The sequence below is a fragment of the Tachyglossus aculeatus genome, unplaced genomic scaffold (assembly GCF_015852505.1).
Source record: "Tachyglossus aculeatus isolate mTacAcu1 unplaced genomic scaffold, mTacAcu1.pri scaffold_140_arrow_ctg1, whole genome shotgun sequence".
Classification (NCBI taxonomy): Eukaryota; Metazoa; Chordata; class Mammalia; order Monotremata; family Tachyglossidae; genus Tachyglossus; species Tachyglossus aculeatus.
In genome coordinates, this window is record NW_024044866.1 from 863572 (window position 1) to 881700 (window position 18129).

General features: G+C 45.3%; 1 protein-coding gene across 1 annotated transcript; it reads right to left on the reverse strand.

Moving 5' to 3' along the window:
• Window positions 1–9562: 9562 nt before the first annotated feature.
• On the reverse strand, window positions 9563–11168 carry LOC119923075 (olfactory receptor 5B12-like). The gene is made up of 4 exons (XM_038742629.1): window positions 10892–11168; window positions 10630–10742; window positions 10296–10534; window positions 9563–9695 (listed from the first exon to the last, which is right to left on the reverse strand). The coding sequence occupies exons 1-4, from the start codon at window positions 11166–11168 to the stop codon at window positions 9563–9565; spliced, it is 762 nt and encodes a 253-aa protein (XP_038598557.1).
• Between the last annotated feature and the right edge of the window lie 6961 nt (window positions 11169–18129).

An 18129-nucleotide genomic window follows, 5' to 3' on the forward strand; every position in this document is an offset into this window, starting at 1 on the left:
GTTGGGTAGCGACCGTCTCTATATGCTGCCAACGTGTACTTACCATGCGCTTAGTACAGTGCTCTGCACACAGTAAGCGCTCAATAAATACGATTGAATCAATGAATGAATGAAAGCCAGACACCGTACTAAGTGCTGGGGTGGATACAAACAAAGTCTCTGTCCCACTTGGTGCTCATAGTCTCAGTCCTCATTATACAAATGAGGTTACTGAGTCACAGAGAATAATAATAGTAATAACTGGGTTGTTTGATAAACTCTTCCTATGTGCTAGGCAATGAACTAAGTTCTGGGGTGGATACAAACAAATTGGGTTGGACACAGTCCCTGCCCCACATGGGGCTCACAGCCAAAATCCCTATATTACAGACAAAGTCGCTGAGGCTCACAGAAGTGAAGTGACGTGCCCAGGGCCGTACTGGAGATGGGTGGCAGAGCCGTGATTAGAACCTAGGCCTGTGAACTTTCCACTATGCCACGCTGCTTCATGGAGGAGCATAAGGGAAAACTAAATATTTTCCCACCCTAATTCCTTGGAATCCATGGAAGAGGATGGAGATACACGCTGAGCATTATAATAATGGCATTTATTAATCTCTTACTATGTGCCAAACACTGTTCTAAGCACTGGGGTAGATAGACGGTAATCAGGTTGTCCCACATGGGGATCACAGTCTTAATCCCCATTTTACAGATGAGGTTAACTGAGGCACAGAGAAGTTAAGTCACTTGCCCAGGTTCACACAGCTAAGTGGCAGAGCTGAGATAAGAACCCATGACCAGAGTGACTCCCAAACCTGTGTTCTTTCTACGAAGCCACGTTGCTCCTCTATAATTGTTGTATTTGTTAAGTGCTTACTATGTGCCAAGCACTATTTTAAGGAGTGGGGTAGCTACAAGGTCATCAGACTGTCCCACGTGGGTCTCACAGACGTAATTCACATTTTACAGGTGAGGTAGCCGAGGCACAGAGAAATTATGTGACTTGCCCAAGGTCACACAGTTGATAAGTGGCAAAACCGGGATTAGAACCCACGACCTCCGACACCCCCCAAGCCAGGGCGTTTTCCTCTAAACCAAGATGCTTAGCTCACCCACCTCAGTTCAACAAGACTGTCAGCCAATTGAGGGCAGAGACTTCGCCTTCTTCAGTTCATGTACCCCTTCCTCAGTCATCCTGCTGGGGGCGCTCCAAAATCACTTCCTATTCACTGGCTGGAGAGCCTGAAGAGTAGAAGGGATAATTTCCATATTTGGGAAAATTTGCATATTTGATATCCTATGTGAGAGCCTTATCACGTTTGCACCCAAATTCTCCTGTAGTACTTTTGAACACTGCCATTTCCATACGTGACTATTTTAGCCATCTCTTCCTCCTGTATGTAAATTAATGAATTGCAGTATTCCTTCACAGTTAAGTGCTTACTGTGGGTCGAGCACTGTTCGAAGTGCTGGGATAGATATGAGGTACCTGGGGCCCAGGGAAGCGAAGCGATCTGCCCAAGGTCACATGGCAGACAAATGGCAGAGCCGGGATTTGAACCTGGGTTCTCTGATTCTCAAGCCAGGCCTTTTTCCAATACGGCACACTGCTTCACACTGCTAATTGCATATCTGTCATCCCCTTTAAGGTGAAAGCTCCTTGAAAACAAGAATCAAGTTTTCTACCTCTTTTCTACCCTCCCAAATGCTCAGTATAGTGCCCTGTACTACTACTAGAGTGTAAGGCCTGGGATCAGATCATTTACCTCTATACTACTCTCCCAAGTGCACGGTAAAGTGCTGTGGACACAATAAGCGCTCATCCTATTAAAGTGTAAGCTTCTTGAGAGTAAGGACCATTCATTCATTCATCCAATTGAATTTATTGAGCGCTTACTGTGTGAGAGCGCTTTACAAAATGCTTGGAAAATACAGTTCAGCAATAAAGAGATGCAATCCCTGCCCACACCGTGTTTACAGTCTAGAAGGGGAGAGACAGACATCAAACAAGTAAACAGGCATCAATAGTATCAATATGAATAAATAGAACAATATATCTATACACATTTAAAGAAGAATTAATGTAAATATAGATTTGTACATATGTACACAATTGCTGTGGGGTGGGGACGGGGTAGAAAAAAGAGAGCGAAGTGGGGCGATGGGGACGGGAGGGGGAGCTGAGGAAAAGGGGTGCCAGGTCTTCTACCTCTATTATACCCTCCCAAGTGCTTAATATGGCCTAGTGGCACGAGCGTGGCCTTGGGAGTCATTGGTCATGGGTTCTAATCCCGACGCTGCCACTTGTCTACCGTGTGACCTTCAGCAAGTCACTTCACTTCTTTGTGTCTCAGTTACCTCATCTGTACAATGCTATTGATGCCTGTCTTCTTGTTTTGTTTTCTTGTCTGTCTCCCCCTTCTAGACTGTGAACCTGTTGTTGGGTAGGGATTGTCTCTGTTGCCGAATTGTGCTTTCCAAGCGCTTAGTACAGTGTTCTGCACACAGTGAGCTCTCAATGAATGTGATTGAATGAATGAAATGAATGAATAAAATGAATATTGAGACTGTGAGCACCATGTGGGATAGGGACCGTGTTGAAACTGATTGTCTTGTATTTACCCCAGCCCTTAGAACAGTGCTTGGCACATAGTAAGCGCTAAACAAATGCCATAATTAGTAATAGTAGTAGTAGCGCAATCCTCTATATGGTAGTAGGTGCTCAATAAATGCCATTGATGACTTTACTCTAGGTCTTGTTTCTGTTTACTCTCCCAAGCATTTGGTGCAGTGATTAGCACTCAAAAGGGACTCAATAAACTCTATTAGTCAGTGATTGATTGATTGATTACTTGATGGATTGAGCGATACCAAGAAGCCCTTTCCACGAGAAGAAGGGCATGGGTAAAGGATACCGAGGCTACAGCACTGAGCTGTAGGTTCTGCTGTAGGTTCGAAGTGAGTATTGTATGCTCCAGTGAGAATAATGATTATGGTATTTGTTAAGCACTTACTATGTGGCGGGAGCTGTTCTAAGCACTGGAAGCAGCGTGGCCTAATGGTTAGAGTACAGGCTTGGGAGTCAGAAGGACCTGGGTTCGAATTCAAGCTCCTCCCCTTGTCTGCTGTGCGAGCCCCTCTAGACTGTAAGCTTGTTGTGGGCGGGGAATATAACTGCCAACTCAATTGTACTCTACTCTCCCAAGCGCTTAGCACAGTGCTCTGCACACAGGAAGAGCTCAATAAATACGATTTATTGATTGATTGGTATAGCCGAAGAGGCAAGCCAACGTGTACAAAAACGCCAAGAGAGGTTGTGATTGCCAAAGTGCTGAGAAAGCTGATTTTTATTAATAACTTAATAAATAAGTTTTTATTATTGATATCAGTTAATAATAAATACTCTCATAACAATAATAATAGTAGTGGTATTTGTTAAGTGCTTACTCAGTGCCAATAACTCTACTAAACATTGAGAGAAATATAAGGTAATCGAGTTGGGCACAGTTCCTGTTTGACACGGGACTCACAGGCTAAATAAGAGGGAGAATCCTTCAATCAATCAATCAATTAATCAATCAATCATATTTATTGAGCACTTCCTGTGTACAGAGTACTGTACTAAGCGCTTGGGGGAGTACAATATAACAGAGTTCGTAGACACATTCCCTGCCCACAGTGAGTTTACAGACTAGAGCAATGAATAAATTAGTGGTATTTATTGAGTGCTTACCGTGTGCAGACACTGTACTAAGCGCTTGGGAGAGTACAATATAACAGAGTTGGTAGAAATATTCCCTTCCCACAATGAGCTCACAGTCTAGAGGGTAGAACAGGTATTGAATCCCCATTTTACAGATGAGGAAAATGAGGCCCTGAGCAGTGAAGTGACTTCACGTCAAGGTCACGCAGCAGAAAGATCCGGGATTGGAACCCAAAGCCCTGTACTAAGAGCTTTGCTTCCTGTTGAACTTTCCCAAGCGCTTTATATAGTGCATTGCCCACAGTGGGCACAATAAATACCTTTAATACTACAGAAGAGAACTGGATTCAGTGAATTCAATTTCAAAGCCTTTTTAAAAAAATCCCATCTCTCCAGGAAGACTTATATTAATTCCCAAGCTTTCCTTACAACACGTCTTTACACTTTTGTACGTTTCTCCTTTCCTCAGCACATGCAATTTTTCGAACGCTGTTATTTATGGACCAAGCACTGTGCTATAAATGCTGAGATTTATAAAGGATAAACTGATTGGACACAGTCCCTGGACTAATATTCTAAGAGGGAGAGGAAACGGGTATCGTTTCCCCATTTTATCAATGAGGAAACTGAGGCACAGAGAAGATAAGGGGCTTTCCAAAAGCCACACAGCCAATAGCAGAGCCGGTTCTCAAACATATCTCTTGTCTTTCAGTCCTGGACTAGGCTAGGATTTGTAAAGTCATATATGACAGTATCACAAAAGGCAATCAGTCAATCAATAAATGGAATTCATTGAGTGCTTACTGTGTGCACAACATTGGACTAAACATTTGGGAGAGTACAGCATAACAGAGTTGGTAGTCACTGTTAAGCACTTACTATGTACCAGACACGGTACTAAGCACTGGGATAGATACAGACTAATCAGGTTGGGCCCGGTCTTAATCCCCATTTTACATATGAGGGGACTGAGGCACAGAGATATGACTTGCCAAAGGTCACACAACAGACAAAAGGAGGAGGCGGAATTAGAACCCAGGTCCTTCCGACTCTCAGGCCCGGGTTCTACCCACTAGGCCACGCTGCTTTTCATGCTCCTCCTCCACCTCTCAGCCGTGGTGTGATCTGGGGGCGGGGGTGATTCCCTCTAGGAGAAAATAAAGTCCCTCCTGCTGGTCCGGGGGTGCCGACAGGGTCCAGCGACGTGGGGAATTTGGAGGGGGTAGGCGGGAAGCAGGCCTGAGAAGGAATCAGGATAAAGTCCAGCATTCTTTCCCATCCGCTGTTCTTTTCCCCCGCGTCTCCCTCCTCACTGCGTGAGAACCGGCCCTCCGTGTGACTTGATTGCCCTTTAGGGAGCGGGGCTAAACCGTTACAGGAGCTGCCGTCTCCTTTTTTCGTTTCCCTCAGCCCGGAGCAGCCTCCGCTGATTACTCCGTCGAGCTGGTAAACCCCTGAGACCTCGCTAGGAAGTCCACCCGCTTGTGACTTATTAATAACTTTTTGAAGCGCTCCACACGTTGCACTTTCGATGGGCCCATGAGAGCCTCCTTGCAAAGGGCAACGCTTGGTTGCTAATTTCCACCGAGCTCGTTTTAGCTTGGGGAGAGCCAAGTGTCAGAGCAACAGAGATGTGTCAGGTGGTTCTTGGGCTGCTGGGTAGGAGTCCCTGGGAGGGCCAAGGTGGGGGGGGGGGCGGAGAATGCTTACTCCCTCTCCCCCCGTCGTTGCTGTGACCCAGGAGTGATCCGGGGCACGGTTCCAGCAGATAAGAGACCGAGGATGGTATAGACTGGGGAAATCAGCCAGCTTCACTCCTGATTGGAGCAAAGTCTTCCCCACTCTCAGCTCCCAGACAAACCCCTTTTGCACAGTTTTCCTCGGCTGACGAGTTGGATTCTCGTCCAGGCTTCGAGGCTACTTTAAAATGAGATGGACGAGGTTATTGAAAACATACACACATGCACACATATACATACTTTTACATTTATACCCATGCGATCATAGCCCCATACTGACACACACACACAAACATAGTAATAATAGTATGGCATTTTATTAAGCTCTTACTATGTGCAAAGCACTGTTCTAAATGCTGGAGAGGTTACAAGGTGATCAGGTTGTTCCATGTGGGGCTCACAGTCTCAAACCCCATTTTACAGATGAGGGAACTGAGGCCTAGAAAAGATAAGTGACTTGCCCAAAGTCACACAGCTGACAATTGGCGGAGCCGGGATCTGAAACCATGACCTCTGACTCCAAAACCCGTGCTCTCTCCATTGAGCCACGGTGTTTCATAAGCACACTGGAATACATACATATATGTGGTGCTCATATATGCATATTTATGTATGCAGCCATAGATATGTGCAAATAATAATAATAATGATGATGATGATGATGGAATTTGTTAAGCACTTACTACGTACCAAGAACTGTTCTAAGAGCTGGGGTAGACACCAGATACCAGGTAATCAGGTTGTCCCACGTGGGGCTCACAGTCTTAATCCTCATTTTACGGTTGAGGTAACTGAGGCACAGAGAATTGTAGTAACATATACACATCCACACGCACACATATGTATACATTATATGCATCATATATACATTATATGCATGATGCGTATATATCTATAATTCTGTTTATTTATATTGATCATATCGATGCCTGTTTACTTGTTTTGATGTCTGTCTCCCCCCTTCTAGGCTGTGAACCTGTCGTTTGGTAGGGATTGTCTCAATTTGTTGCTGAATTGTCCTCTCCCAAGCGCTTAGTATTGTGCTCTCCACATAGTAACCACTCAAAAAAATATGATTGAATAAAATATAATTAAATGAAATGTGATTGAATGAATTTATGCTTATATACGTGTGCACAGATATATAAGAATATATTTGCATATATGCAAACATACTCCCACACGTATATGGGTATGCATGTATATGCATATGTTCCTATGTATGAATGCACACTCACAAATGCACGTGATTACACTCATGCATATACATGAACACATATGCAGACGTATAAGTGCTTACCTATGTGGGGAAAGCTGCCATGGCTTAGTGGATGAGCCCGTGCTTGGGAGTCAGAGGTTGTGGGTTCTAATCCCGGCTCTGCCACTTGTCAGCTGTTTGTGTTTGGGCACGTCACTTAATATCTCTGTGTCTCAGATCCCTCATCTGTAAAATGGAGATGAAGACTGTGTGCCCCACCTGGGACAACCTGATTGCCTTTTATCTCCCCCAGCACTTAGAACAGTACTCAGCACACAGTAAGTGCTTAACATATACCATCATTATTATTATTACCTACGCTTTCACTTATACATATGCGTACATGCACACTAGGGTGGCCATTCACCAAATTTCTACACAGGACAAGATTGGTTTTCAGCTGGTTTTTCCCCGTCCAATCAATCAATCGGCGATGTTTATCAAGAGACAACTTGGTCCTTAGTACAGAGCTAAGCAGTGAGTTCTGTACTGTACTAAGCATTAAGCACTAAGTACTAAGCACAGAGAAGAGTTCAAGAGAAGCAAGAGACACACTGCCTTGCCCGCAAAGAGCTTACAATTTAATGGGGGTAGAGATAAAAAGTATTTAAAAGAATAAAAGCAGAAGGAAAAATGAGGATTTAACAGGAAATGTGTCAGGATTAAATGGTTGAATAGAAAATTCAATGTGTAAGTATGTATAAGGATAAATATAACAATTAATAAACATATACATATATATGTATCAAGCAATTGGTAGTATTTATTGAATTGCTTCTCTGTACAGAGCACTGTACTAAAGGCTTGGGAGAGTATCACTCTCCACCTCTAGACTGTTACATTCACTGTGGGCCCTATGTGGTACATGGACTGTTCCACCCTGATCAACTTGTATCTACCCCAGCACTTATTCCAATGCCTGGCACATAGCAAGCATTCAGCAAATACCATTTAGAACAAAAAAAAAATGGAATCAATATTTCAACCTTACCTTATTGTGGCTTATATTCCCCACAATCCTACAGAGAAACAAGCTTTCTGTGTTAGCCATTTTTGTGCTCTTTTGAGCTACCAAAGACACAATACACTATCGATCATTTGATGGCAATTGCTGTGCACCTACTGAGTGCTAACCCTATACTAAGTACTTTATTATTATTATCATTATGCTATTGGTACTAAGCAGAGGGGCAGATACAACTAAATCAGGTCGGACACATTCCCTGTCCCATACTGGCCTCACAAGTCTATTTAATTTCCTGCTTATTTTATGGAATTTGTTTTAAAAATCTACCACGTGCCAGACACTGTATGAAACTCTGGGATAGATGCAAGATTATCGTACAGGAAACATTCCTTGTCCCGCATGGAGCCTGCGGTCTTAATCTCCATTTTACAGATAAGTTAACTGAGGCACAGAGACGTTACCTGGATTCACTGTGCAGAGGAGAGGAAGAACAAGAATAGATTGCCATTTTACGAGGAGGCAGAGAAAATTGGAGTGACTTGTCCAAGTCACGCAGCAGACAAGGGGAGAAGTCGGGATTAGAACCCATGTCCTCTGACTTCCGGACCTATGCTCTTTCCACTAGACTGTGCTGCTTCAAATTCTTGAACCACATACGACAATAGCGCTCAGTACAGTGGTCTGCATACAGCAAGCGCTCAATAAATATGATTGAATGAATAGTAAGTCGTAAATTTCTTTTCCTCGAGTAGCTTACAGTATAATGGAGATCCACGAGATCAGTCTGTCACTGGCAGTTATTGAGCACCTAATCAGTGTTAGGTACTGTACTAAATGCTTGGAAGAATACAATACACTTGTCCCCCACCCTTAAGAAGTTTACAAGCCAAAGGAGACAACGTGCAATCACTATTGCTCTTTTTATTCTATCACAGACTTACTGAGTGCTAGACACTGCACTAAATGCTGGGGAGGGTATATAAAAGAGTAGCAAAACATGATAATAAGAATAATTATGGTATATGTTAAGCGCTTACTGCATACCAAGCACTGTTCTAAGCGCTGGGGTAGATACAAGGTAATCAGTTTGTCCCTTGTGGTGCTCACAGTCTTCATCCCCATTTTCCAGATGAGACAGCCGAGGCACAGAGAAGCAAAGTAGCTAGTATCCCATTCTCACACATGTTCATAATATCAATGTTAGCAGTATTAGTATTAGTATTAATATCATCATCATCTTCAACACTACGGCATTCGTTAAGTGCTTAACTCTTTGACAAGCACTATACTAAGCGCTGTGGTAGATGCATGCTAATCAGATCAGACACAGTCCTTGCCCTAAATGGGATTCAGGTAGAAGCAAAAGGTAGAACATGATTTGAATCTCCATTTTATAGAAAAAGAAACTGAATCACAGAAAAGTGAAGTGACTAGCCCAAGGTCACACCGCAGGCAAGGCAGAGTAGAGAGTAAAATCCAGGTCCCCTGACTTCCAGGCCTGTGCTCTATCCACTTGGCCACACTGTTTCTCTAAACCTGTCTATATATAGCAAGCAAGCAAGCAGTGGTATTTATTGAGCACTGACTATGTGCAGAGCACTGTACGAAACACCTGGGAGGGTACAATAAGTTTACAGACTACAGAGGAAGACAGGCATTCAAATAAATCATAGATTCAGTTGTCCCTTTAATCCTTTATTCTGAGCCCATCAGCTGTCATACCCCTTTGATCTGTTTCACTGATTAGAGTACTTGTTAAATTACTTACTATACGCCAAGCACTGTACTGAACACTGCGGTTGACAAAGGATGATCAGGTTCTACATGGGACTCACAGTCCAAATAGGAGGGAGAACATATATTATACCTCCATTTTGCAGATGGCTCCCGGGGGAGGCCAGTCCATAGCGCTCCTATGGGTGCCGAAGAGATCCCAGGCCTAACCTCTCCCTCAGCAACTTCTGGAGGGCCCCCTTGACGTCCTCGCTCCTCAGGCTGTCAATGAGGGGGTTGAGGACGCTACAAAAGATGCCCATGAGGCCGTCGCTTCAAGAAGAGTGACCAGAACACAGCCAGATGTAGACACAGAGAGTTCATTTACTTCATTCGGCTGTATTTTACTGAGTGCTTATCATATGCAGAACACCGAACTAAGCGCTCGGGAGAGTACGATGTAACAATAAACAGACACATTCTTTGCCCATAACGAGCTTACGGTGTAGTGCTTCACTCTAGAGCTACAGTCTAGAGAAGTGAAGTGACTTGCCCAAAGTCACACACCAGGATCTGAACCCACTGCGAGCTCCTTGTGAGCCGGGAAAGGGTCTGTTTATTGTTATATTGTACTCTCCCAAGTGCTTAGTACAGTACCTTGTATACAGTGCTTTGCACACGGTAAGCACTCAATAAATGCAATTGAATGGATGAAGGAATTAAAGGAAGAATTCAATTAATATAATTGACTGACTGACTGAATGAATGAATGAAGTCCTCTGATGCCCAGCTCTGTGAGCTTTCCACTAGGCCATGCTGCTTCTGAGGAGTGTAACTTCCCGGTAGACAGGGAAAGAGTCTCCTGTTGTGTTTCACCAAGCACTCAGTCCAGCGCACCATCTCCCGGGGGAGGCCAGTCCATAGCGCTCCTACGGGTGCCGAAGAGATCCCAGGCCTAACGTCTCCCTCAGCAACTTCTGGAGGGCCCCCTTCACTTTCTCGCTCCTCAGGCTGTCAATGCGGGAGTTGAGGGTGCCATAGAGGATGCCCACAAAGCCGTCGCTTCCAGAAAAGTGACCGGAAGACGGCCGGATATAGATGAAGATGGCGACGGCCAACAGACAGGAGGTGCAGGTGGACCAGGCCCGGCCCTTCCACTCGGCCGAGCGACTCTACAAGATGGCGGCTACGACGAGGATGTAGGAGCCTAACGTGAAGCAGAAGGCGTTTGATCCTGCCCACGGCCAGAGCGGGACAGGCCCGTCACCGGTGGGGCATGACAATAATACTGGTCCACCAGGTTGGAACGGCAGAAAGTCAGCGTGAAGGTGAAGGACACGTGCAGGGGGGAGTTGAGGAAGCAGGCCGGCCAGGCGCCAGCTGCCAGCATTAAGCACACCATCCCGTCCATGAGAACAGCATAGCAGAGAGGGCGGAGGACGGCCAAGCGATGGTCAGAGGCCGTGACAGCCAAGAGCAAGACGTCCATTCCCGCCGGGGCCAACAGGAAATAGAGCTGAAGGGCTCACCCGGCCAACGAGATCGCCATTCTCCAATGGCGAGGCCCCGCAGTATCTTGGGTGCCGCGGCTGTGGGGCAGGAGACGTCCAGGAACGACACGTTGGTGAGGAAGAAGTACATGGGCGTGGGGAGACGGCGGTCGGCGCAGAGCGCAAGGAGGAAGAAATCGTTGGCCAGGAGCATGGCCGAGTAGATGGCATGGAAGTCCACGAATCGCACCTCCGGCCGGTCTGACAGTCCCATCAGGAGGAAGCCAGTCACACTGGTCCCATTTCCCCCTGCCATCCGCGGGCGGTTAACTCGATCTGACCGTGGGCAGGATGGACCTGGGTGCTAATTCCACTTGTGTGCTGGGTGACAGTGGGCGAGTCGCTTCGCTTCTCTGGGCTTCGGTTTTCTCATCTGTAAAATGGGGATTGAGAATGTGTCCAGTCTTATTAGCTTGAACCTACCCCAGAGCTTAATACAGTGCCGGACACACGGTAAATCCTCAACAAATACTCTAAGGAAAAGAAAATAACCGCGGACGGGGACAGATCTGGGGCTGGAAGTCAGAGTACCTGGGTTCATTCATTCATTCAATCAATCGTAGTTATTGAGTGTTTATTGTGTGCAGAGCACTGTACTAAGCGCTTGGAAAGTACAATTGGGCAACAGATACAGAAAATCCCTATCAACAACAGGCTCACAGTCCAGGCTCTACCACTTGCCTCCTGAGTGACCTTAGGCAAGTCACTTCACTTTTCTGGGTCTCAGCTTCCTCATCTATGAAATGGGGATTCCCTACCCGTTCTTCCTCCTCCTTAGACTGTGTGTCCCATGTGGCATCTGGTGATCTTGTATCTACCCCAGTGCTTAATATAGTGAGTAGCACATAGTAAGTGCTTAACAAAACTTGTTTTGATGTCTGTCCCCCCACTTCTAGACTGTAAACCCGGTGTGGGCAGGAATTGTCTGTCTTTATTGCTGAATTGTACTTCTCAATCGCTTAGTACAGTGCTCTGCACACAGTAAGCACTCAATAAATACGACTGAATGAATGAATAATAGTAACTTGCAACTACCCATACACTAAGCGCTTAGTATGTGTCAGGCACTATGCTAAACACTGGTGTAGATACAAGGTTATCAGGTTGGACATAGTTTCTGTCCCACATGGAGTGCACAGTCTTAATCTCCATTTTACAGATCAGGTAACTGAGGCACAGAGAAGTGAAGTGACTCATCCAAGGACACAAAGCAGACAGGTTGGATTGAAGTCCAGATCCTTCTTCCTTCCAGATGACTTGTGTCCTATCCACTAGGCCCTTAATACAGTGCTTGACATATAATAAGGGCTTAACAAATACCACAATCACGATTTTATCCAAATCTCTCCTGCTTTCTTTCTTAGCCCATTTCCTCCTTAATTGGCCTTGGGAAGCTGGTCCACCTCTCCTCATAGTCCCAGATAAAGTTATAATCGACTCTTTGACCTTCTCCAGGCTACGCTAAAAATCATTCGATCAATCAATCGCATTTAGTAAGCACTTATTCTGTGCAGAACACTGCATTAAGCATTTGGGAGAGTACAATACAAGAGTTGGTAGATACATTACCTGTTCACTATGAGCATCCAGTCTAGAGGGGGAGACAGACATTAAGCAGTGCGGCTAAGTGGCATGATCCCGCGTTTGGGAGTGCGAGGATGTGGGTTCAAATCCCGCCTCCTCAACCTGTCTGCTGTGTGACCTTGGGCAAGCCACTTAACTTCTCTGGGCCTCAGTTCCCTCATTTGCAAAATGGGGATAAAGACTGTGAGCCCCATATGGGATAACCTGCTTACCTTGCATCTACTCCAGGACTTGGAGTTTGGCACTTAGTAAGCGCCTAACAAATAGCATAAGTGTTAATTATAATTATTATAAATACATAATGGATATTCACTGATTCATTTTTCTGTATTTATTGAGTGCTTACTGTGTAAAGCTCTGTATTAAGCTTTTGGGAGAATACGATATAACTATTAATAGACACATTCCCTGCCTACCGTGAGATGAACATAAGTGCTATCGGGATGAGAGAGGAGTGAATAAAGGGAGCAAATCCAAGTGCAAGAGCAATGGAGAAGGGAGTGGGAGAAGAGGAAATGAGGGCCTAGTCAGGAAAGGTCTTTTGGAGATTTCAAGGAGGGGAGAAAAAAACCCATTCTTCATTTTTCCCTCACAAAGGTTCTTTTCTTTTGTATATATAGGCTATCTTTAAGGGCTTACTATGCGCCTTGTACTGTACTAAGCGCTGGGGTAGACACAAGATAATCAGGGTGGACACAGTCCATGTCCCACGTGGGGCTCACCGTCTTAATCCCCGTTTTGCAGATGACTAACTGAGGCAAAGAGAAGTGAAGTGACTCATCCAAGGTCACAAAACAGGTCAGTGGCAGAGCCGGGATTAGAACCCAAGTCCTCTGATTCCCAGGCCCAGGCTCTTTCCACTAGGCAACGTTGCTTCGGTTGATTGATTGATCAGTTGATGTTTCCTATACGCTGTCTTCACCCACTACTTGTCGTTTCTCATTCTTTCCTTACCCCGAGAGCACCTTCCAACCGTAACTTGCTCTCGTTTCTCTTCCTTCCGAATCCTCGCTCCTGCAGACCTCCTGGCCCAGACATCCCTTCCCCTTAAAGTTGTCTAGACCACAGTTCTCCCCATCTTCAAACTCCTCCTAAAATCCCACCTCTTTCAGGAAGCTTTCACCGATTAATTTCTAATCATCCAGATCATATCAAGATGATAGCCACTATTAGCACATATGACCTTACATCCATCCTCAGCATTTACATAGATATTTAAATTTAACTGTACATTCAATCAATCAATCAATCAATCAGTGGTATATATTGAGCACTTACTGTGTGCAGAGAGCTATACTACGCTTTCAGGAGAGGACAATCTTCAGCCTGACATATATGTACTCTGATATTCTCACCTGTTTCGTCTGTTCTATTGTTCTATTGTACTTTCCTCAGTACTTAGGGAAGCAGTGTGGTCTAATGGGTAGACCATGGGCCTGGGAATCAGAAGGACCTAGGTTCTAATTCCAGCTCTGTCATTTGTCTTTTGTGTTACCTCTAGCGAGGCATGTACCGTCTCTGTGCCTCGGTTACCACATTTGTAAATTGGGGATTAAGATTGTGAGCCCTATGTAGGACAAGCACTGTGTCCAACCCAATTTTCTTGTATCTAACCCAGCATTTAGTACAGTGCCTGGTATATAGTCAGCACTTAACAAATAATCTTATAATTTTTATTATTATTGCTATTAATAAAGCCAACAGGAAGGAATGACGCCAACCTGGAATTTGTTTCTAGAACAAGAGCGGTGATGGTTCTGTTTTTCTGAAGATCTCATCCCACCCGGTCCCCTTTCTCTCTCCCCTTATACCTACTTCCCCCATCGAGGAGCTTCAGAAAGAGAACAGCCAGAATCCTAAGGGGAATTTTCCACTTGGCTGTGGAAATTTCAGCATGAGCACATTTCCTCCTATGTCCGGGAGCGTGCCTTCTAATTCCGCTGTACTGGACTCTCTCAATCGTTGAGTACGGTGCTGTTTACATGGTAAGCACTGAATAAACATCATTGATTGATTAATTGATGTCTCACCTCCTCCAGGAATTCTTCCCAAGTCCCTTCCCAATTTCCAAGTCGATCTCACAGCCTCCTTTGATGCATATGTATTCATTCCTATATTTGGCACTGATGGGTATATGCATACCGAGTCAATTATTTATTCAGCTGTTTCTTAATTAATTTTCCAGAAGCCAAAGCAATATTTTTAAATGGTACTTGCTAAGTGCTTACTCTTTGCCATGCACTCTACTAAGCGCTGGGGTAGGTACAAGCTAATCAGATTGGAGACAGTCTGTGTCCCACAATAACAATAATAATGATTGTATTTGTTAAGCGCTTACTATGTGCCAAGCACTGTTCTAAGTGCTGAGGAGCTCACAGTCTTAATTCCCATTTTACAGATGAGGGAACTCAGAAAAGTGAAGTGACTTGTTTGAGGTCCCACAACAGTCATGTGGCGGAACTGGGATTATAACCCAGGTCTTTCTCACTCCCGGGGACGTGTTCTATCCACTAGGCCATACCGCTTCTCAATATCGATCAATCAACAGTCGTATTTATAGAGCATTTACTGTGTGCAGAGCTGCTATGAGAAGCAGCGTGGTTTAGTGGAAAGAGCCTGGGCTTGGAAGTCAGAGATTGTGAGTTCGAATCCAGATTCCACCACCTGTCAGCTCTGCGACTTTGGGCAAGTCGCTTCACTTCTCTATGCCTCAGTTACCTCATCTGTAAAATGGGGATTAAGACTGCGAGCCCCGTGTGATGAGATGATTACCTTGTATGCCCCTCAGCGATTAAAACAGTGTTTGGCACATAGTAAGCGCTTAACAAAAGCCATCATTACTATTATTATTATTATACATAGGGATTCGGAGAGTACAATAAATCGATGTAACAGAGTTGGTAGACACGTTCCCTGCCTGCAACGGGTTTACAACCTACCGTGGAAAACAGACATTCTTATAAATATATAAATTATGTATATGTACATAAATGCTTTGGGACTGAGGGAGGGAGTGAATAAAAGGAGCAAATTCTAGGGCAAAGATAAAGTCATTGGCCAATTCTAGCACTACTGAACTTCTTTACACTTGTACATCTAGTTGTTAAGTTATTTATTTTGACCACTTAGTTGGTCCCTCTCCCCATCCTCCCCCCTCGATCCCCCCGCGCCTTACCTCCTTCCCTTCCCCACAGCACCTGTATATATGTATATATGTTTGTACGCATTTATTACTCTATTTATTTAGTTATTTTACTTGTACATATTTATTCTACTTATTTTATTTTGTTAATATGTTTTGTTTTGTTCTCTGTCTCCCCCTTCTAGGCTGTGAGCATACTGTTGGGTAGGGACCCTCCCTATATGTTGCCAATCTGTACTTCCCAAGCGCTTAGTACAGTGCTTTGCACGCAGTAAGCGCTCAATAAATACGATTGAATGAAAGAATGAATGAAATATTTCATTTTTTATCTCCCTTACTAGAATGTAAGCTCCCTTCTTTTCTTTGTTCTTCCCAAGCACCTAGAACAATATTCTGCACCAAGTGGGTTCTCAATAAATATTACCAGTACGTACACTGCTTCTTATAGTAACTTTGTTCTGTCTCCTGCTCCGATTACTTGTAAACCTTTTTTAATGGTTATATTGTAAGTTCCTACTACTACACTGTAGTAGGGACTTTATTCTTATTATGGTATTTGTTAAGCTCTTAATTTGTGCCAGACATTGTTCTAAGCGCTGGGGTAGATGCACGGTATTCAAGTTGGACACAGTCCCTGTCCTACACAGGGCTTCCAGCCTTAATTTCCATTTTATAGATTAGGAAACTGAGACACAGAGAAGTTAAGTGACTTGCCCAAGGTCACATAGCAGACGTGGTGGAGTCGGCTTTACTAGACTGTCGGCTCACTTTGTACAAGGAATGTTTCTGCTAATTCTGTTGTACTGAGAAGATTGCAAACTCCTACTACTAAAAAGAGGGAGGATTAGAGCAGATGAAAAAGGAGCGAATTCTAGGGCAAATAAATAGAATAATAAATATGTACAAATATACACAAGTGCTGTGGGGTGCATAAGGGGGTAGAGCAGAGGGAGGGAGTAGGGGCAATGGAGAGGGGAGGAGGAGCAGAGGAAAAGGGGGGCTCAGTCTGGGAAGGCCTTCTGGAGGAGGTTAGCTCTCAGTAGGGCTTTGAAGGGGGGAAGAAAGCTAGTTTGGCAGATGTGAGGAGGGAGGGCATTCCGGGCCAGAGGTAGGATGTGGGCCAGGGGTCTATGGAGGAACAGGTGAGAAGGAGGCCCATTGAGGAGGTTAGCAGCAGAGGAGCAGAGTGTGCGGGGTGGGCTGGGCTCCAACTCCAAGATTGACCTTTCAGGGGTCCGCGTCCTCCCAGAAATAAGCAGTGAGTTTTAAGACCAGAGTGGCCTGTGCCGAAGCAGCATGGCTTAGCCGAAAGAGGCTGGACCTGGGAGTCAGAGGGTCGAGGGTTCTAATCCCGACTCCACCACTTGTCTGCTGTGTGACCTTGAGAAAGTCACCTCATTTCTCTGTGCTTCAGTTCCGTCATCAATCCGATGGCCTTCCCCAAGTTTCCTGAAGATACTCCTATGTAGTCTACTTCAGTCACTGACACAGACTAATCAGGCCCTGTCGCGTTGTGTGGGGGGTAGTGGCTAGACGGGTGATGGGACAAAGATTTCTCGAAGTTGTAGTTGATAGTCTTTCTAGACAGCGTTCTCCTCCGCCTACCGAACTACCACTTCCCTCATGCCTCATGGCTAGGCCTGCGGTACGATCTGGCCCTGTCACGAGGAAAGGGAGAGTGGCTAGGTGGCTGATGGGACAAAGACTTCTGGGAGTTGTAGTGTGATGCTCGCTCGAGTCAGGGTTCACCCCCGTCTACCAAAGCACCATTCCCATCATGCCTCGCTTGGAAGCCTCTGTCATGTCAGACCCTGTAGCCAGGAGAGGAAGAGTGGTATGGCGGCTCTGGGCACAATGAAATCTGGGAGTTGTAGTCTGATGCTCCTTCTAGACAGAGTTCTAGACGTCCCCTCCCTGCTGCAGATTTCCTGCTCTGAGGACCACAGTGCCATCGATGTGAGTGTGACTGCTGGGGTAGCATTAGCTGTCATCTGCTTCATTTATATTACCCTCTCCTATGTGCGCATCTTCTCCACCGTCCTGAGGATGCCGTCCACGGAGGGCCGGGACAAAGCCTTCTCCACCTGTCTGCCGCACCTCATGGTGGTGACCATGTTCGTAGGGAATGGTGTCTTTGCCTATCTCAAACCACCCTCAGACTCCCCCTCAGTGCTGGACCCGCTCGTGTCCGTGTTGTACACCATGGTGCCCCCAGCCCTGAACCCCCTCATCTACAGCCTGAGGAACAGGGACATGAAGGCTGCCCTGAGAAGGACCCTAAAGGGAAGACTCCTTCGCCCTCCCTTCTGGGTTAAAATGTCTGCTTCCTTTCTCTCGTATTCCCTCCTTAATCAGACGGAATCTCCAGTGTCATATGCATCTGTAGAGCTGTCCTTCTTGTCTGAAGTCTCGACAGTGAGGGATTTCAATGTGTGCAAGAGTAACGAACAATCTCTTCTTGAGGAGGGGTGGGTACCCAGCCTTACAGAAC

Excerpts from the sequence above, each read along its gene's own strand:
- LOC119923075 (XM_038742629.1), bottom strand. The coding sequence starts at position 11,168 with ATGGCAGGGGGAAATGGGACCAGTGTGACTGGCTTCCTCCTGATGGGA. Across the intron at positions 10,743-10,891 it reads ATGGCGATCTCGTTGGCCGG|CTGGCGCCTGGCCGGCCTGC; the intron begins GTGAGCCCTTCA and ends TAATGCTGGCAG. Across the intron at positions 10,535-10,629 it reads ATTATTGTCATGCCCCACCG|AGTCGCTCGGCCGAGTGGAA; the intron begins GTGACGGGCCTG and ends GCCATCTTGTAG.